The sequence below is a fragment of the Bubalus kerabau genome, chromosome 20, assembly GCF_029407905.1.
Source record: "Bubalus kerabau isolate K-KA32 ecotype Philippines breed swamp buffalo chromosome 20, PCC_UOA_SB_1v2, whole genome shotgun sequence".
NCBI lineage: Eukaryota > Metazoa > Chordata > Mammalia > Artiodactyla > Bovidae > Bubalus > Bubalus kerabau.
The window spans coordinates 2612536-2629517 of NC_073643.1; the positions used below are offsets into that span (position 1 = coordinate 2612536).

Here is a 16982-nt window from a genome sequence, read left to right on the forward strand (position 1 = left end):
AGTTCCTCCTCCCTCCCCCCATTCCCCAACCCCTGGCTGAAATGAAAACACTGAAAATTCCCTGATGTCCCAAAGTCCTCAAAGGAAATGCAGACAGCTCAGGAGGCAAAAGAGGTGCCGGAGGCACAGCCTTCACTGCGTGCTCTGCAATGTGCAGTAAAAAAGGCACTTTTGTTCTTCATCCCTGCTCCTGGCACAGAATTCCTCAAAGTGAATGTCACTCAATCACGTTCAACTCTTTGTGACCCCATGGACTGTAGCCTGGCAGGCTCCTCTGTCCATGGAATTCTCCAGGCAAGGATACTGGAGTGGGTAGCTGTTCACTTCTCCAGGGGATCTTCCCATCCCAGGGATGGAACCCAGGTCTTCCGCATTGCAGAGCTCCTAAACCCTTGGAATTTCCTCAGTGTCTCTTATGTTAATGAAGAGATTTTTGGGAGCACTGAAAGATGGGGGCTGGTGACCAGTAGAGCCACATGATTAGAATCCCATGTGAGGGTTAGAACTTTCAGTCTAGACCCTGACCTTCAGTGAGGGCAGAGGGCCTGGGGTCAATGATTTAATCATGTCTATGTAATGAAGTCTCCATAAAAACCCGAAAGGATGAGGTTCAGAGTCTTTCTAGGGTAGTGAGAACGTGGAGATTTGGGGAACAGCAGTGCACCAGAGAGCATGGAAACCATGCCCTTCCCCTATACCTCCCCTCTGCGTCTCTTCCATCTGGCTGCTCCTGCATTATATCCATTTATAATCAAGCAGTGGTCTAGTGAGTAGAATGTTTCCTTGAGTTCTGTAAGCTGCTCTAGCAAATAAATGGAACCCAAGCAGAGGGGGGTGAGAACCTCCAGTCTTTAGCTGGTAGGTCAGAAGCATCTGGACTTGGGACTGGCCTCTGACGTGGAGGAGTATGGCCTCTGATGCTGTCCCAGGTGGACAGTGTCAGACTGAGCTGAATTGCAGGACACCAGCTGGTGCTGGAGAAGTGCTTGCCTGGGGGTGTGGGGACCCTCCCCCCAGAACACACACATTCCTGGAATTGCTTCAGGTGCTCTGCAATGCATTCTGCATTTATTATTTCACTGAATCTTTAAAGTTCTATGAGCTTGGTTTGGTTAACCTAAAGTGGAGAGTCAAGAATCTGAAGCCGGATTTACCCCACACCAAAGCCCTGGTTCCCCAGAGACAGATATGAAGCTTTGGCTAAAGGGACCATGAAGATGAGGGGGCGCCAAGTGTGCTGGGCTCACACGGTGGCGGACAGTTGGGGGTCCCATGGTGAACTTGACTTAGTCCACCTTGGCCTGTGCTTGCTCTAATGCCTGACGGTTTCTGGTGCAGCCTGGGAGGCAGCAAGCTGCATCACCGCAGTATTACAGGGATGTGTGAGCTCACCAGCAGGATCCTCCTGGGGAGGAGAGGGGGAGCGGACTGTACCTGGATGACAAGGTAGCGCTGGGGGTCTCGGGCCATCTTGGAGAATTCAAGGATCAACTCACGGAACTTTGGGCGACTGTCTGCATCTATCATCCAGCCTGGGGAAGGAAGGAGGGAAGTCAGTTCAGTTAGAACCCTGAAAGAACTGATAAAGATGGCATCCCTGAAAGTATTTTGGGGGGACTCTTTAAGACAAATAAATGAAGATGAAACCTAATCTTTGTGACAGGTTTTTCAGTCTTGGCAAGCAGGCACTGATTACTGTTTAAAGACCATGATGACATCACATATTTGAGTCAGAATGGCAATAACATGCTCTAATTTCCTGTGCCTGCCCTTCCAAGGGTCATTACGGTGTCATCATCTTAAGTGACCCAGCAGCCATATGACAGGCTTCACTTTCTGTGAACTGCTCTGACTGTAGGGAGCCCTGGGTCTCGACTCTCCGTAAAGTCCTCACTTGACATTCAGCCTCATCCACATTCACTCAGCAGTCTAGTAAGTTGGAAACCAGATTTAGGGAAATTTAGGAACTTTCTTAAGAAGCTCAGGGCTTGGGAGTGCCATTCCCTGGCATTTCACTGTGTCACACTCAGCAATCACACACGTGTGTGACAGGACGCTCAGTGCCTTCGTGTGGAGGACGCTCCTGTTGACCACGCCACCGCATCTGATGACACAACAATCCAGGTCTAGATTAAACATGCTGGAGGAACAGCTGTGGACTGGAAATCCTCAGGACCCTGAGAGTTCATATTTGTTTTCTGTCAGCAGGATGTCAAGCTATTTTAGGCCAGGCTGCTATGTGACCTCAGACAAATCATGTGACCTCTCTGGATACCAGCTTCCTCAGCCTAAAGCAAGGAAGTCACAAGTGATTAGCTCTGTGGTCTAAAGTTCAGAAAGGCTCAGTACTGACATGGATTTGGCTCCCTCACATCCCCTGGGCCGCTTTCTGTGTCAATTCTCAGCATGATGTAAGACTACCCCCAGCGCCTACTGGCCTTGGGGTTCTGACAGCGTAGTGGCGTCACAGTCAAGCCCCACACTCTTACTTGGATTACAGTGTTCACCTGCTGCACTGCAGAAGGCCTCACATAAATCCAATATCTGAAAGGTTTAAGTCAAAGCAGAAGTGTTGATTCTACTAATCTCGTGTGGCTATTCACTGTTAGGCATTTAAAAACAGTCTCTCTGGTAACAGGCTTCAATATGTGGGGCAGGTTTTTCACTGAGAAACTCAGAGAGCAGAGGGTTTGGTATAACAGCTTCTGGGGATTCTGACTTGACTTGTTTGCTTGAAAACATCAGCTCACAGTGCTGAGTGCAGCAGGTAAGTGCTTCTGGTAAAGTGCCCTGAGAAGGGGTTGGCGAATGAGCCTGCCTATAGGCTGTGACAGAGTGTCTTAGGGGGTCTAAGACCTGGGGTGTGGCTCAGGGCAGCCCAGTGACAGGTCCCGCTGGTCACTCACACTTGACCATGATCATGTAGACGTCGATGGTGCAGATGGGTGGCTGCGGGAGGCGCTCTCCTTTCTCCAGGACAGTCGAGATCTCACTCGCAGGGATTCCATCGTAAGGCTTGGATCCAAAGGTCATCAACTCCCAAACAGTGACTCCTAAGAGGCAGCAGGGGTTGCTTTATGAGTCAACAATAATCACAGATCTTGTCTTTAGTCATCATTGTTGACATACTGTTCCAATGCTTAAAAACCCCTGTGTCTGTGGCCTTGGGCAATTTGCTCGGTGCTGGAAGCCTCAGTTCAGCATCTGTCTCACAGGATGGTTGTGAGATCAAACAAGATAACACAACTTCAAAGTTCAGACAATGCCAGGCAAATAGTAAGTAGCCAATAAGTAGCAAACTTTAGTAATAACAGCACAAGACACCACCTCTCTGAGACTTGCCTGGTCTATGGAGCAGGAGTTACACAGTCAGACGTGTGCCCCAAGAGACTTAACTAACTATTAATTGTGTTTTTAAAGAATAAAAAAATTAGAGATAAAAATCTCTGTGTTCCTTTTGATAAATATAAAAACTCCATATTTTAAATTTCAACATCAATTCACCATGATTAAAAAAATTAAAACAAGAGTACTATTAGAATTGGTGTTTTTTCAGACTGTTCTGAAGTTCTGATGGTCTTTCTAAATTTTTTAATTTAAAAAAATTAAAGCAAGAGTACTATTAGAATTGGTGTTTTTTTCAGACTGTTCTGAAGTTCTGATGGTCTTCCTAAATGCCTCCCTTGATGGAATTCTCTGCTCCAGAAACACACAAATGTGATGAGCAGTATGTCCCCATCTGGACAGCATGACGCCCTGGGTGCCTCTAGTGATGCGCATAGTGGGCCTGAGTCTTGAGTCCTCAGACCACACAGGGAGGGGCCAGACACAGGAACCCAGTGCGGGGGATTGTTCCTAACCTCCAACTAGTCTAACGACTCCTTTTCTTTAGAATTGACCTCTAACTGTGTATCACCATGGATCTGCACAGTGGATTTTCTAAAGGCCATTCCAAAACTGAATGATCTGAATTAACATGCAGAATGCAAGGTTGAAGAATGAAGAAAAGCAGTGGTCCAGGAACAAAAAAATATTAATAATCCTTCTGTCCCTCCCACCACAGAGTCATTATGGACTTGATCAAAAAAAGAAAATCTCATGTCCAGGTTTAAACTAGGTTTAAACATTGCATTTAACACACACACACACACACACACACACACAATGACTTCCTAAAGGAAAGCAAGCTTTTCAGGTTTTGGGACAAATGGTGAAAGAGGGCCGTGTGTATGCCTGGCTGCGGGGTATGAGTAGGGTTGGAAGTTGGTATGAATTCTCTCTCTTTTCAACTGGTAAGTGGAACATGCAGGTTCCTGACTAAAATATTTTGCCTTGACTAGAGTCTAGAGAGTAGAGTAACAGGATATGTTTTTTAAACTAAAAATTCAGGTTCATATTGTAACAATTCTGATGTACTGCCAGAACAGCAGATCGTAATCACTGACAGCACAATTTCCACTGAGATGAAAAACAGCCCCTGTGCTGACGCTGCTTTCTGATGCTGGTTATAATCACTCAGAGGGATTAAGTCACTGAGTTTGAGAATTTTCATTTACTGGGCAGACGTGGCCCTGCAGTCTGCAAGTGGGCACATGCGGCAAGGGGAGAACACAGCTGGGCAGCTGGGAAAGGCAGGGGCCCATACCACTCTTGACCACGGTCAGGGTTTCAGGTTTTATCTGGAGCATATTTGGAAAATCAAAGAAGGAGGTTAAGCAGAGAAGTAAAAGTCTAATGTAGTTTAGAATATTTTTGCCAGCTGTCTGGAGAATAGATGAGTGAGTACAAAACAAGCCCAGAGAAGACCCAGGAGGAGCCCTGCGTAGTGTCGCTGGAAGGGGGTGTGTGTCCACACTGGGCCGTGTGGCGACAATGACGATGACGGGTCTGGGCAGAACCACACGCAGGAAAAGCAGCATTTCTCCCTGTCCCTCCCGGCGAGCAGACACTTCTTGAACACAGCTGAAAATAACAAGGTATCAGAATAGCTTTGTTTCCTTATCTAGTTCATCAATTGTAAGCAGCTCAGCTCACAGGTATAAATGAAAATTCACATATTCATTCACAAAGATTTCTGTCTTCATAAAGCTTATATTAAAGCAGGAGAGATAGACAAAGACCCATGAAATTTTTAAAAATTTAATAGCAGGAGAGAGACAAAAATCCATGAAAATCTTAAAAATTTAATTGGAATATTAGGAAGTTAATAATGTTGTAAAAGAAATGCTAAATGGGAGATATCCTGAATGATTCTGTTTTTGTGCTAATGACAGCATTCCTCTTGGAAACTCCTTATAATATTACTCTCCTCAAACACATGTTCTATGGGTGGTGATTCACCTCTATTGCTTTGATAGCTGGGATAGACTGATGTTCACCATTCAATGCAGATCAGCTGTTTTGCAGCCTTTGGGCTGATTTGGCGGTACAGGGGCGGCTGACTGCATAACAGTGGGTAGTACCCAGCACAGCAACCAGTGGAAATGCTTTCCTGAAAGGCGAGGCTCTTGAAGGCTCTGGAGCCCCTCTGACAGAGAATAAGACGAGAGCATGAAAGGTATGTCTGAGGAGAGGGAAGCTGGGCAGAGGACAGAGCACAGGCCGCGTGGGATTTGGAGGAAGAAAGAAGCAGGTCCTGGTGAGATGGCCTTCATGAGAGCTGGAAGCAGCAGCTACTTTCCTCATATTTCCCCAAAGACACACTCTCACAGTGCGTTTTGTCAAGCCATTCTGATGCACAAAGATAACCACCAGTACACGGAACCGCAGTCACCGAGTTAGTCCACTGTAGAACCGCACTCTACCGGAAACACTTCCACACGAAACCTGATTTGTCATCTCCCTTTGGTTCATTTCAAATTCACAGCGAGAGATTATACCTGCTTGACTTTGGGGTACAGGCATTTCCCAGGTTCACATTCTTTCCCTCTTGTTACTCTCTCTCCTGACAAGCTTACTATTACCTCCAGTGACGCTTAGGACAGTAGTTAGACTCAATTTCCTTTTTCATGTTTTCTATTTTAACAGCCTGACAACAATGATAAAGTGACTGTTAGTGTCTCACATGGCAGAGTGTACAATGCACATCAACAGTGCAAGCCAGCACAGTCTCGGCCTTGATTCACCAGCCTCAGGATTCTGACTCACCATAGCTCCAGACATCACTCTGATGGGTATAAATTCGGTGTAAAATTGATTCCAAAGCCATCCATTTGATAGGGACCTTGGAATGATGAGAGGTAAAAGTAATAAGACAACTATTAGCTTCCTTCTATTGAAAAAAAAAAATGACAAAGGGAGAAATTGAAAATGACAAAGGTGAGAAAACCAGGCCACCCACACCCTGCCCCCCAGGCCCAGGGCTCCTTCCCAGCAGGAGGAGAGGTTTGTCTGGCAGAGGACAGGATCTCTGTCAGACCCCAGGACTGAGGAGGGCCTTTGGTCTGTCTGTGGGCGCCTCTGCTAAGCTGGGTGCATGAGCTGGTAGCTGGGGACCCTGGTCGTGCCCTGTGTTTGTGGGTGCTTACAGGGCCAGCTGCTTGGAGTCATGCAAGGCAGTGTGAAACTGAAGATGTGTACAGCTGATCTAGAGTGTTCTGAAGGGTGTATCTGGAGACCTGAATCCCTCACTGCTGGGAAAGCCCCCTGGAGAAGCCCCAGGCCTGTCTAGAGGAAGAAGCCAAGTCCATCGTGGCCAGCGTCCCACGGGAGGTCCTGGAACAATCACAGGAAACTTTCCTTGCTGCCAAATCAGCTATGACATTTCAAGATGTTCTTCTGAAGGGTCTTTACCCTGGAGCAGGAGGTGGAAACCTAACTTTGGCTAATAGTCCCCTAGAGATGAAGCTGAATTCACATTTACTGCCTTTGGCTTCTGGGTGTGTCAGAAACATCTCTATTCACCTTCCCAGGAAATGCTTCTCCCCAGGCAGCTCTGGAGCCTGGCTAGACCCAGTGCTGGTGGCACCGTGACCGCACCTAGAAGGTCCTGAGAATGGCCCTGAGTTGGTCAGTCTGCTTCAGGAGAGTGTGTGCCTGTCGACAAGCCAGCCCCTCACCTTGCCTCCTTCTGCGTGATACTCCTTCTCCTCGGCACCCAGCAGCTTGGCCAGCCCGAAGTCTGTGATCTTCACGTGCTGTGGCGTCTTCACCAGCACGTTCCTGGCCGCCAGGTCCCTATGCACCAAGCGCCGGTCTTCCAGGTAATTCATGCCCTGAAACACAGGGCCACATGGGAGGGGTGGGCGTCTCAGTGCCGCGTTCAGTGTCACGCAACAGTATCTGACCTGAAGTCTACACGTGGGCGAACTGCCCTCCGCAGACACAGTGACTTGGACCTGGCAACATCAGTGCCCAATGATCCACTCCAAGGATGAAGAGGCTAACTGATCTCCATCCAGTTACTCAAGTTTCAAGCTCAAATGAACAAGTAGAAGAGGCCAGCGACAGAGAAGGAGCCCCACTGTAGGGCCAAAACCTGGCCGCATGCTACTCAGAATGGCTGCTGCCTCTTGCCTGGCCTTGCCATCCTGGGCCAGTTCATATGGGGCACTGCCTCCCCAGGGCCCAGGGCTCTCATCACAGTGTCCTGGATTATCTTACATGATTCACTATCAGTGAAGGTTTTTGTCCAGTTTTGTTTTTCTTTTTAAATGGAAATCACATGGCTATTAAATTTGCTTTTACAAAGTACCAATCCTCACCCTCTCCCTGGCTGCCTCCATAACTGTGCTAATCAGAATCAAGGCTGTAAGGACGCAAAAGACCTGTATGCAGAAAACTGTAAGATACTGATCAATGAAATCAAAGATGAAGCAAACAGATGGAGAGAAATACCATGTTCTCAAATGGGAAGAATGAATATTGTGAAAATGACTATACTATCCAAAGCAATCTACAGATTCAATGCAATCCCTACTAAGTTACCAGTGGCATTTTTCACAGAATTAGAACAGAAATTTTACAATTTGTATGAAAACACAAAAGACTCTGAATAACCAAAGGAATCTTGAGAAAGAAAAATGGAGTTGGAGGAATCAGGCTAGCCCTGACTTCAGACTATACTAGAAAGCTACAGTCATCAAGACAGTATGGTACTGGCACAAAAACAGAAATGTAGCTCAATGGTATAGGACGGAAAGCTCAGAGGTAAACCCATGTACCTATGGTCACCAAATCTATGATAAAGGAGGAAAGACTATACAATGAAGAAAAGACAGCCTCTTCAACTGGACAGCTACATGTAAAAGAATGAAATTAGAACACTCCTAATACCATACACAAAAATGAACTCAAAATGGGTTAAAGACCTAAATGTAAGGCTTGCCACTATAGAACACTTAGAGGAAAACACAGGCAGAATGCTCTTTTACATAAAGCATAGCAAGATCTTTTTTGATCTACCTCCTAATGAAGATAAAACCAAAAATAAACAAATGGGATCTAATTAAACAAAAGCTTTGGCATAGCAAAGGAAATTATAAGCAAAACCAAAAGACAGAATGGGAGAAAGTATTTGCAAATGAAGCAACTGACAAAGGTTTAATCTCCAAAATATATAAGCAGCTGATGCAGCTCAATATATTAAAAAAAAAAAAACCCCATAAAAAATTGTGGGGGGGAGAGCTAAATAGACATTTCTCTGAAGAAGACATACAGGTGACCATGAAGCACATGAAAAGATGCTCAACATTACTAATTATTAGAAAAATAAAATTGAAAAACTACAATGAAGTATCACTTCACACCAGTTGGAATGGCCATCATCAAAAAATCTATAATAATGTTGGAGAGGGTGTGGAGAAAAGGGAACCCTCTGACACTGTTGGTGGGAATGTAAATTGGTGCAGCTACTATGGAGAACAGTATGGGGGTTTCTTAAAAAACTAAAAATAGAGGTACCATATAACCCAGCAATCTCAGTTCTGGGCATAAATCCAGAGAAAACTATGATCTGAAAGGATACATGACTCTCAAAATTCACTGCATCACTATTTATAATAGCCAGGACATGGAAGGAACTTAAATGTCCATCAACAGAGGAATGGAAAAAGAAGATGTGGTACATATATACTGTGGAATATTACTCAGCCCATAAAAGGAATGAAATGCAATCTGTAGAGACATGAATGGACCTAGAGACTGTTGTACAGGGTGAAGCAAGTCAGAAAGAGAAAAACAAACATTGTATAATACAGTGGACTCTAGAAAATGATACAGATGAACTTTGCAAAGCAGAAACAGAGAGACAGATGTAGTGAACAAATGCATGGAAACTAAGTGGGAAGAGGGATGAATTGGGAGATTGGGATTGACATATATACACTGCTATATATGAAACCGATAACTAATGAGAACCTCCTGTGTAGCACAGGAAACTCTATACTCAGTGATCTGTGGTGGCCTAGATGGGAAGGAACCTAAGAGTGGATATATGAATACATGTAACTGACTCACTTTGCTGTATAGCAGAAACCATCACAACACTGTAAAGCAATTATACTCCAATAAAAAAAAATTGCTTTTCTCAAATTGCTTCTGTACTTAAGAGAGCCTCAGCAGTTTATCTGGAGAAATCTTAGGTATTATTTATTACTCATAATATTGGAATTCTTTTCCCATTAACACCATCAGTGTTTGAGTAATATGCCAATATGCATAGAAATCTAGAAAAATTCTGATTAATGTTTAATGTATGTGTTATTGATATTACAGACACTTGTTTACTGCCAGGCTTTGATGTTAAGAGATGACTTTGGTATTTACCCCACCCTGCTTCCTGACTGCCTACTAGGCCAAAGAGGATATTACTCTCTACATACACTTCCCTGGGTGCAGGATTTATATACATCATATTCCTTTCATGGAAATGTAGTCTGCCCTATAAATTGCCACAAGGCCTTCAGAATGAATAAATCTGAGGAACTAATCTGTGCTGAAAATTGTCCTCTATTTGGATACAATGAATCACCTATAGTTCTCTTTTGGTTTTTCCAGTTGTGAAAGCTCATATAATCTTTCATTCTATCTTCATGGAATAAAATGAGTTAACTGGCCTGTGTTCCAGTTTTGTTTAACGAACCATGTCAAGACAGAGTTTCTGTTCTCACCAGCTGTATGGAGACCTGCTTTTTCATAACATCTCAAACTGAGAAAAATCTCAAAGATATTGTCAAAATAGATACAAAATTGTCTTTTGTGCTCTGTAATTTGAATTTTTAAAAAACTAATAAATGGATTCTAATATGAAAAAAAAGAAGGCTGTAAGAGAAAGAATATTTGAGAAGCACCCAGTGCAGTGCCTGACATTTAGTGAATTCTCAGACATGCAGTCCCTTGGTACCCATGAAACTGGTTCCAGGAACCCCTCCCACTGCCACCTCCCAACCAAAATTCACAAATATTCAAGTCCCTTATAAAAAAATGGCATAGTATTTGTATGTAACATACACATATCCTCTTGTGTACTTGAACTTATCTCTAGATTACTTACAATACCTCATACAAAGTAATTACTTGTAAATACAATGTAAATGCTATGTAAACAGTTGCTTGCGCCCAGAAAATTCAAGTTTTGGTAGGTTTTTTTTCTTAGCTTTCTGGAATTTTCTTCCCAAGTATTTTTGATCCATGGTTGGCTGATTCTGCAGATGCAGAACCGTGGATATGAAGGGCTGACTGTGACCCTGACCTCTCATCCTTGTCCACAGCCTCCTTGGTGTTTTTGTTACCTGCCCTTCCTCCCCTGACAGGTGGGGTCACTTCCTGCCCCTACTTCTGGCTTGATGCCCGCCCAGATGAGCTAAACTCCTTTGACCTTCCCAAGCTCTAACCTGTTGTCACAAGCTTGGCAGCCCTCGCTCCCAAGCCAGGCCTGGCAGGCAGGAGAAGCCTGTGTTGTTGGGACCACATTCTCTCCCACTTATTCACAGAAGTACCTCTCCTCTCTCCAGTCAGGGAAGTGGACCACACTTCCAGCCTCCTTTACAGCTGACACTCATGACCTCTCCAGGGAAGGGCAGGCATCATGGAAATGCTTATTGAAGGGCAAAAAATGGAAATGAATGGATTCAACCAACTCTTCATTACTCTTCAGCTTTCTGTACACAGCTGTCTTTATTTCAGTGCAAGTGCAGGGAACACTTGTAGATAAGAGTAGATACCACATTTTCTGGCAAATTCTTTACTTCCTTTTGATACATATTAGGTAAAAACTAAAAATTAACTTGTCATATCAAAGCAAAATGAAAAATTAGGAAGATGAGTGAGTGAGTGAATGAAAGTCACTCGTTTTGTCCGACACTTTGTGACCCCATGGACCGTAGCCCACCAGGCTCCTCTGTCCATGAATTTTATCAAGGGATCTTCCCGACCCAAGGATCAAACCCAGGTTTCTTGTAGGCAGATTCTTTACTGTCTGAGCCACCAGGGAAGTCCTCATAAGAAAATAGGGTCTTATAAAGACATTACTAGGAATTAGTCTTGGAGGGCTATTTTTGAGGCCTTTTGTGTTCTTCTTTCCTGGAAAAAGGTGACTGATTTCCAAGTCTCCTTTGTATGATTTAGAAAGCTCCTGAATGTTGACGATGCTGTTTGATTTAATTGCTTCCCTTCCTAAGATTTCTCAGGTGCCAGGAAATAAGGTTAATCAGCTCATGTCTACTCAAGGGGAAACTGGCAAGTGCTTCCCCGGAGCAGCACTTCCAGGTTAGGAATAGTTATTTATGGATGGAGTATGGAGATGGAGAAAGAAGCAGGGCTTTCAAACACAGGAGGCCTTCTACTCCTTGGCTCCTCTCCACCTTCACGGGGTTTTTAGCATCAGCCTTGTCCCCCGAGGGGTTCACTAAGCCCACAGGGAGGACGGCAGAGGGCATTTCCGGCTACAATTAACTATCACTGTGAACTTCCATTCTGCCTCTTTATATGCCCAACAGAGAATCTGGTACACTGGATACATTTTTAAATAACAGCTTGTTTCAATGCACTGGGACGACCCAGAGGGATGGTACGGGGAGGGAGGAGGGAGGAGGGTTCAGGATGGGGAACATGTGTATACCTGTGGCGGATTCATGTTGATATATGGCAAAACCAATACAATATTGTAAAGTTAAAAAAAAAATGAAACAAACAAACAAAATAAAAGCTTGTTGAAGAAGAATGAGGCTATGAATGAGTGATAATGGCAGCTGACAGTTCCAAGTCAGGCATGGCAAACTCACCTGTAAAGAAACCTCTCCAGGTACTGGCAGGCCCAGCACCCACACAACTGCCCTGAGAGCTGACCCAGGTCCCGAGGCTGAGCTGCTACTACACAAACCAAGTGCTCTGAGGCCACCACTGGGACTGTGTCCATAATTTCATGCTGGGGTCTCCAAGTGAAACTTTGCTGCTACCACAGAGACTGCCAAATGCCAGATGCCCAGATACCAAAAAATATCCCAATACCCTAGCATTTGGTTCAGTTCACTTTCTCAGTTGTGTCCGAATCTTTGTGACCCCATGTATTGCAGCATGCCAGGCTTCTCTGTCCATCACCAACTCCTGGAGCTTGCTCAAACTCATGTCCATCGAGTCGATGATGCCATCCAACCATCTCATCCTCTATCATCCCCTTCTCCTCCTGCCTTCAATCTTTGCCTGCATCAGGGTCTTTTTAATGAGTCAGCTGGTCCTATCAGGTGGCCAAAGGAGTTTCAGCTTCAGCATCAGTCCTTCCAATGAATATTTAGGACTGATTTCCTTTAAGATGGACTAGTTGGATGTCCTCTCAGTCCAAAGGACTCTCGAGTCTTCTCCAACACCACAGTTCAAAAGCATCAATTCTTCGCTGCTCTGCTTTCTTTACAGTCCAACTCTCACACCCATACGTGACTACTGGAAAAACCATGGCTTTGACTATGTTGGACCTTTGTTGGCAAAGTAATGTCTCTGCTTTTTAATACGCTGTCTAGATTGGTCAGAGCTTTTCTTCCAAGGAGCAAGCAACTTTTAATTTCATGGCTGCAGTCACCATCTGCAGTGATTTTAGAGCCCCCAAAATAAAATTTTTCACTGTTTCCATTGTTTCCCCATCTATCTGCCATGAAGTGATGGGACTGGATGCCGTGATCTTAGTCTTCTTAATGTTGAGTTTGAAGCCAGCTTTTTTGCTCTCCTCTTTCACTTTCATCAAGAGGCTCTTTAGTTCTTCTTCACTTTCTGCCATAAGGGTGGTGTCATCTGTGTATCTGAGGTTTTTGATATTTCCTCTGGAAATCTTGATTCCAGCTTGTACTTCATCCAGCCTGGCATTTCACATGATGTACTCTGCATACTAGTTAAATAAGCAGAGTGACAATATACAACCTTGATGTATTCCTTTCCCGATTTGGAACTAGTCTATTGTTCCAGTCTGGTTCTGTTGTTTCTTGACCTGCATACAGATTTCTCAAGAGGTAGGTGAGGTTGTCTGGTATTCCCATCTCTTGAAGAATTTTCCACAGTTTGCTGTGATCCACACAGTCAAAAGTTTTGGCGCAGTCAATAAAGCAGAAGTAGATATTTTTCTGGAATTCACTTGCTTTTTCAATGACCCACGGATGTTGGCAATTTGATCTCTGGTTCTTCGGCCTTTTCTAAACCCAGCTTGAACATCTTGAACATCTTGAACTTCCATCTGGAAGTTCATGTACTGTTGAAGCCTGGCTTGGAGAATTTTGAGCATTACTTTGCTAGCATGTGAGATGAGTGCAATTGTGCAATAGTTAGAACATTCTTTGGCATTGCCTTTCTGTGGGATTGTGATGAAAACTGACCTTTGCCAGTCCTGTGGCTACTGCTGAGTTTTCCAGATTTGCTGGCATATTGAGCGAAGCACTTTAACAGCATCATCTTTTAGAATTTGAAATAGATGAGCTGAAATCCCATCACCTCCACTAGCTTTGTTCATAGTGATGCTTCCTAAGGCCCACTTGACTTTGCATTCCAGGATGGCTGGCTCTAGGTGCATGATCACACTGTTATGGTTATCTGGGTCATGAAGATCTTTCTTTGTATAGTTCTTCTGTATATTTTTGCCACTCTTCTTAATATCTTCTGCTTCTGTTAGGTCCATATCATTTTTGTCCTTTATTGTGCCCATATTTGCATGAAATGTTTCCTTGGTATCTCTAATTTTCTTGAGGAGATCTCTAGTCTTTCCCCTTCTATTGTTTTCCTCAATTTCTTTGCACTAATCACTGAGGGAGGCTTTCTTATCTCTCCTTGCTATTCTTTGGAACTCTGCATTCAAATGTATATGCCTTTCCTTTTCTCCTTTGCCTTTAGCATCTCTTCTTTCCTCAGCTATTTGTAAGGCCTCCTCAGACAACCATTTGCCTTGTTGCATTTCTTTTTCTTGGGGGGATGGTCTTGGTCACTGCCTCCTGTACAATGTCACAAACCTCTGTCCATAGTTCTTCAGGCACTCTGTCTATCACATCTAATTCCTGGAATGTATTTGTCCCTTCCACTGTATAATCATAAGGGATTTGATTTAGGTCATACCTGAATGGTCCAGTGGTTTTCCCTCCTTTCTTCAATTTAAGTCTGAATTTGGCATTAAGGAGTTCATGATCTGAGCCACAGTCAGCTCCTGGTCTTGTTTTTGCTGACTGTATACAGCTTCTCCATCTTTGGCTGCAAAGAATAAAATCAGTCTGATTTTGGTATGACCATCTGGTGATGTCCATGTGTAGAGTCTTCTCTTGTGTTGTTGGAAGAAGGTGTTTGCTATGAGCAGTGCATTTTCTTGGCAAAACTCTGTTAGCCTTTGACCTGCTTCATTTTGTACTCTAAGGCCAAATTTGCCTGTTACTCCAGGTATCTCTTGACTTCCTGTTTTTGAATTCCAGTTTCATGTAATGAAGAGGACATCTTTTTTGGGTGTTAGTTCTAGAAGTTCTTGTAGGTGTTCATAGAGCCATTCAACTTCAGCTTCTTCAGCATTACTCGTTGGGCCATAGACTTGGATTACTGTGATACTGAATGGTTTGCCTTGGAAACGAACAGAGATCATTCTGTCATTTTTGAGATTACACCCAAGTACTGCATTTTGGACTCTTTTGTTGACTGGGGGGGCTACTCCATTTCTTCTAAGGGATTCTTACCTACAGTAGTAGATATAAAGGTCATCTGAGTTAAATTCACCCATTCCAGTCCATTTTAGTTCACTGATTCCTAAAATCTCAATGTTCGCTCTTACCATCTCCTATTTGACCATTTCCAATTTGTCTTGATTCATGGACCTAACATTCCAGGTTCCTAGGCGATATTGTTCTTTATAGCATGGGACTTTTCTTCTATCCCCAGTTACATCATCCACAACTGGGCGTTGTCTTTGCTTTGGCTCCGTCTCGTCATTGTTTCTGGGGTTATTTCTCCACTCTTCTCCAGTAGCATATTGGGCACCTACCAATCTGGGGAGTTCTTTCAGTGTCATATCTTTTGCCTTTCCATACTGTTCATGGGGTTCTCAAGGCAAGAATACTGAGGTGGTTTGCCATTCCCTTCTCCAGTGGACCACATTTTGTCAGAACTCTCTACCATGACCCGTCTGTCTTGAGTGGTCCTTCATGGCATGGCTCATAGTTTCATTGAGTTAGACAAGGCTGTGGTCCATGTGATCACTTTGATTAGTTTTCTGTGATTGTGGTTTTCATTCTGTCTGCCCTCTGATGGAGAAGGATAAGAGACTTATGGAAGCTTCCTGATGGGAGAGACTGACTGTGAGGGAAACTGGGTCTTGTTCTGATGGGCGGGGCCATGCTCAGTAAATCTTTAATCCAATTTTCTGTTGATGGGTGGGGCTGTGTTCCCTCCCTGTTGTTTGACCTGAGACCAAACTATGGTGGAGGTAATGAAGATAAGGCTCCTTCCAAAGGCCCTGTGCATGAACTGCAGCACTCAGTGTTCCCGACCCTGCAGCAGGCCACCGCCAACCCATGCCTCTACCAGAGACTCCTGGACACTCATGGGCAAGTCTGGGCCAGTCTCTTGTGGGGTCTCTACTCCTATCTGCTGCTGTGTAAATATAACAATGAAAGGCACCTCCTCCTACTCCTGAGATCTTTAAAGGACCAGAGCAATGCTTTCTCAGAGAAGGCTTGGGAAAGGGGAGAAGAAAGCAGTTTATGTGTTCTGGAGCAGACAGCCAATCAGCCAGAGGGATTTAAAAGTCAGAGCTAATTACAGGATAAGATTAGGCTCCTTTGAACTTACATGAAACTCTATTCCTTGGTTTCTGTCCCACATAACACAGAGGGCTTGAAAGGCCATCTCAGTGCCCCACACAGTTAAGATTTTAACCAGCACCAAAGATAAGAGCCCTGACACTGCTCGTGAACTCTCAGAATCCAAACAGAACCGCAGGAAGCAACACCAGTGTTTAAGCCTCGTGGGGCCTCTTGGAAATGCATTTTCCTGGTTCTTCTCTGAGATCCTCACTTCAGTTTAAGGGAATATATTTATTTTGTCAGTTAACATAGGACAGCAAAGGTGGATGTTGCAACCATGAGGTTAAAAGGGGATCTGAAGTGCCTCCTTCACGCTGGGACCTGAAGGTACAGACCTGTGGACACTCCATGAGGGATGTGAAGATGTTCCTGGCACAACACTCACAGAAGAAGGCCCGGGTTGGGTCTGACATTCACAGATGGCTTTCCCAGGCACTGCAGCATCCTGGAGCTCTCAGTAGGAGCCCAGAGGGAGAGGCAGACCTGAGCTGCGTTTCTAACAGATTTTTTTAACCACCGTGTGGGCAAGAGGGGGGATGTGACCTGGGGACTATGGAGACGGCATAAATAGGAAGTGGAGGGCAGGCAGAAGGCTCTGGTAGAGTTCAATGAAGCACAGCCTCCACACCACCGAGCCCTGCCCTCAGGAGAGGCAGGCAAGCGTCAGACTGTCCTGTTCCAGACACCAAGCTTCTGCTGGGCGGGGACAGGAGACCTGCTAGGCTCACT

General features: G+C 44.5%; 1 protein-coding gene across 2 annotated transcripts in view; it reads right to left on the reverse strand.

Moving 5' to 3' along the window:
- The window catches only part of EGFR (epidermal growth factor receptor), a 215269-nt gene that overhangs the window by 5576 nt on the left and 192711 nt on the right, over positions 1-16982 (reverse strand). For both annotated transcript variants that reach the window (XM_055557573.1, XM_055557575.1), the window contains 4 exons: positions 7059-7214; positions 6148-6223; positions 2907-3053; positions 1435-1532 (listed from right to left, as the gene is read on the reverse strand). In XM_055557573.1, the coding sequence (XP_055413548.1) occupies positions 1435-1532; positions 2907-3053; positions 6148-6223; positions 7059-7214 (477 nt within the window). The remainder of the gene's footprint in view (positions 1-1434; positions 1533-2906; positions 3054-6147; positions 6224-7058; positions 7215-16982) is intronic.